Source organism: Buceros rhinoceros, unplaced genomic scaffold (genome assembly GCF_000710305.1).
Source record: "Buceros rhinoceros silvestris isolate BGI_N320 unplaced genomic scaffold, ASM71030v1 scaffold22695, whole genome shotgun sequence".
Lineage (NCBI taxonomy): Eukaryota > Metazoa > Chordata > Aves > Bucerotiformes > Bucerotidae > Buceros > Buceros rhinoceros.
The window spans coordinates 16,528-19,509 of NW_010414885.1; the positions used below are offsets into that span (position 1 = coordinate 16,528).

Here is a 2,982-nt window from a genome sequence, read left to right on the forward strand (position 1 = left end):
TTTGAAGCCAGGCAGAACTTAGTATGCATTACAAACAGAGCGAGACAATTGTAAGATTATCAGGAAAAAAAAAAAAAAACCAATGACTCAGGCAGCCGAAGAGCAGTACATTTCTCAGCCTTTACATTCAAAAACATCTTACAAATGTCTACAACAAATGGGTGAACCACCCCCTAGTCTAACTTCACTGAAGTTACATTTTCGCAACAAGAAAAAACAGGCCTAAAACTCTTAAAACTCTGTTACTAGATAAAAAAGTCACAGTATGTAAAACTTAATCAAAACCAGTTGTGAATACCAATCAACTCCCAGGGTATTTCTTCACCTAACAGGTAACTGAGCTTATCTCTGTAACGCATCAGCTTCCTTAGACAACGGGCTGCTCTCCCAGTTCTTTTGTTATCTATTTCCAAACGCCAGCCAGTAATTTCAGCTGCAGCTGCCACATTTCTGCAGTGAAAACCAACAGTGTATGTTACTACCGATAACTCGGGATTTACAAATCCTCTGTAGAGCTGTGAGCCTCCTGCAGCATCCCTAACCAAAAATCAGAACAATACAACCGAAAAAATTTCTATACCTGAAACTTCTAAATTACAAAAATCGGCTAAAACCATTCAAGACCTTGATCTTGCACCTGGAATCTGCTAAACCCAATTACGTTACTTGCGTGGAGTTCAGCGGACACTTTACAGTTTGTGCTGCTGTGAACGTTCTTTCAGACACGGTCTGATGGCTGTCCTTAATCTTCACCCCCGTGCCATACGTGTTATTGCTAATCTCCTGAAGCTCGTCTTTATACAAACAGAAAGCAGAAGAACTGTCGGCTGTGAGTTAGGATTCCAATCAAACGCCTGGAGACTTTTCAAGGTACAGAAAATACATAATATCATTTCATCCCACGGAAATCAGCTCCTCAAAGGCCTGCGGCTGTAAGCTCACACTCCAATACTCAGATCAGGTACATCTGAAAGAGCTTTCTTAGCATTTTACTGCTTCCTAAATAATAGTTGTAAAAAATCCATTTTTAATCCCCGTTATCAGCTCTGAGTTTACCTGAAACGCTACATCTCCTTCTTTGGCCAATGCCATTTCAATTGCAAATGTAATGCCTTGATTCCACCACACTTAGACGTAAGAATACTTGAACATGTGTGAAAGAAGAGTCTTCTTGAAACACATTTAAAAGAGAACAAAGAATTTGTGACTTCAGATACTCGACTCAGTTGAGATAACCTCTGCAACACACTGCTCCACATTTACAGACAGTTCTGATCCTCTTTTTGGATGGGCTGAGACCATCAGCAGAGTCTGAAGTCAGATCTATTGAACCTGTGACAGAGATAAACACAAACGAGGAAGTTTTAAAAGACAGCCTGAAACTGTGCTAGGTATTCAAACGGCTTCAAAAAGCCCTCTACCACCCCAGTTCTTAAGAAGAACTGTGCATGAAGCTACGCTCAAATTCTACTGGCACCCACAGTACAACTATTCACACAACACCTGGCACACGTAACAGAACCCACAGCTCAAACTCTAGCCCTCAGGTCCGTAACCATATGATCCACATGGTTGGGTTGGAAGGGACCTTGAGAGATCATCTAGTTCCAACTCCCCCGGTATGGGCAGAGGCACCTTTTCCTAGACCAAGGTGCTCAAAGCCGCATCTGACCTGGCCTTGAACACCAAATGGGAGATGGATTATCAACAAATCATCGAACAGCCCAAGTTGGAAGGGACCTCATCTGATCCGACTTCTTGTGGGAGCGGGAGCCTAGATGAGATTAAGTAGCACCCTGTACAATCACGTGATGGGGACCCCACCACATCCCTGGAGAGGTTGTTCCAGTGAATAATGGTTCTCACTGTAAAAAACTGCTTCCTTAATTACCAAAGAACCGATAGTATTTCACCAAGAACTTTGTTTCCTGAAGTGCCTGCACAATGATCAGTGTATCCAACCCAGCAAAACAACAGTAAACTTTGGACTGTCCTTCTTATGTCCTGTACCATAGGACCTGTGTCCACAGCTGAGGCCTACGGACACCGGAATCCAGAGAGAAACCTATGGTGCCTTAGGCCACTTAGCCGTCACAGCTGTCCTTGCAACTACCAGCAGCAGATCACTTAGATCATTTCAGTTTACCTGAAATGCCAATTGGCAGAAACGAAAGCGTTTTTTAATGGCAGCCTGGCCATTCCTTTGAGCATTCCCATGACAAACCGTCAAAATGATCTGCCTCGTCAGACCTTCCAAGCACATCCCATGCTGTGAGCTCGCAGTGCTGAAGGAGGTGACGTACTAGAAGTGCATGCAAAAGCTTCCAGGTGTGATCTTGTCTGCACTACACGTCAGTGAGCAACGACTGCTCTAGAATTCAGAGAGCCATGTCAGGGCGATGCAGTGCCCAGCCTAAAATGCTATTGTCAGTCAGGCTGCCACAAAACCCAGCAGTGCCCCAAACCTCCACGCGAACGCTGTTAAAATCTGCAGACCTTTCATCTGGTAGTCAAAGGTTAGCTCTTCTCCAGCCTTGATGGTTCGTGTAGAGAACAGTGCTATTCGAGGAAGACGCAAGTCGAGGTTATCAATAAACACATTGAAGACTTGAAGATTTGGATCACACTGTAATGCAAAAATGAACACAGCTTCTGTTAAGAAAAACATGTGCTAAGTTTCACAGAAGTGTTTAAGTAAACCAAGGTCACAGGAAAGGAAGAACTGGTTCTTCTCTCACTGACAGAAGTCAAATTGAGTTACCTTCTGAAATCAACAAATGACGTTCTTGAAATAGCGTTAAAGGAGAATGTTCATAGCTTAGAGTCGAGTCCTTTCAAGAAGGCAAGCTTTACACAGTACGCAGGCTACACTAATACGCAACAGTCTATCAAAACTATAAACATGGTACCTTCAGAAGGTGACAAGAAAAAAGATGGCAAAGAAACCAATCAGAGCTACATTCAGAGGTAAGTATTTCCCTA

General features: G+C 43.3%; 1 protein-coding gene across 1 annotated transcript in view; it reads right to left on the bottom strand.

Annotated features, from left to right (window-relative positions):
- Positions 1-1,134: 1,134 nt before the first annotated feature.
- The window catches only part of SUV39H2 (suppressor of variegation 3-9 homolog 2 (Drosophila)), a gene marked incomplete at its 5' end in the record, with an annotated part of 6,848 nt that continues 5,000 nt past the window's right edge, over positions 1,135-2,982 (bottom strand). Inside the window, 2 exons of the mRNA XM_010137246.1 lie at positions 1,135-1,332; positions 2,497-2,626. Of these exons, the coding sequence (XP_010135548.1) occupies positions 1,223-1,332; positions 2,497-2,626 (240 nt within the window). The remainder of the gene's footprint in view (positions 1,333-2,496; positions 2,627-2,982) is intronic.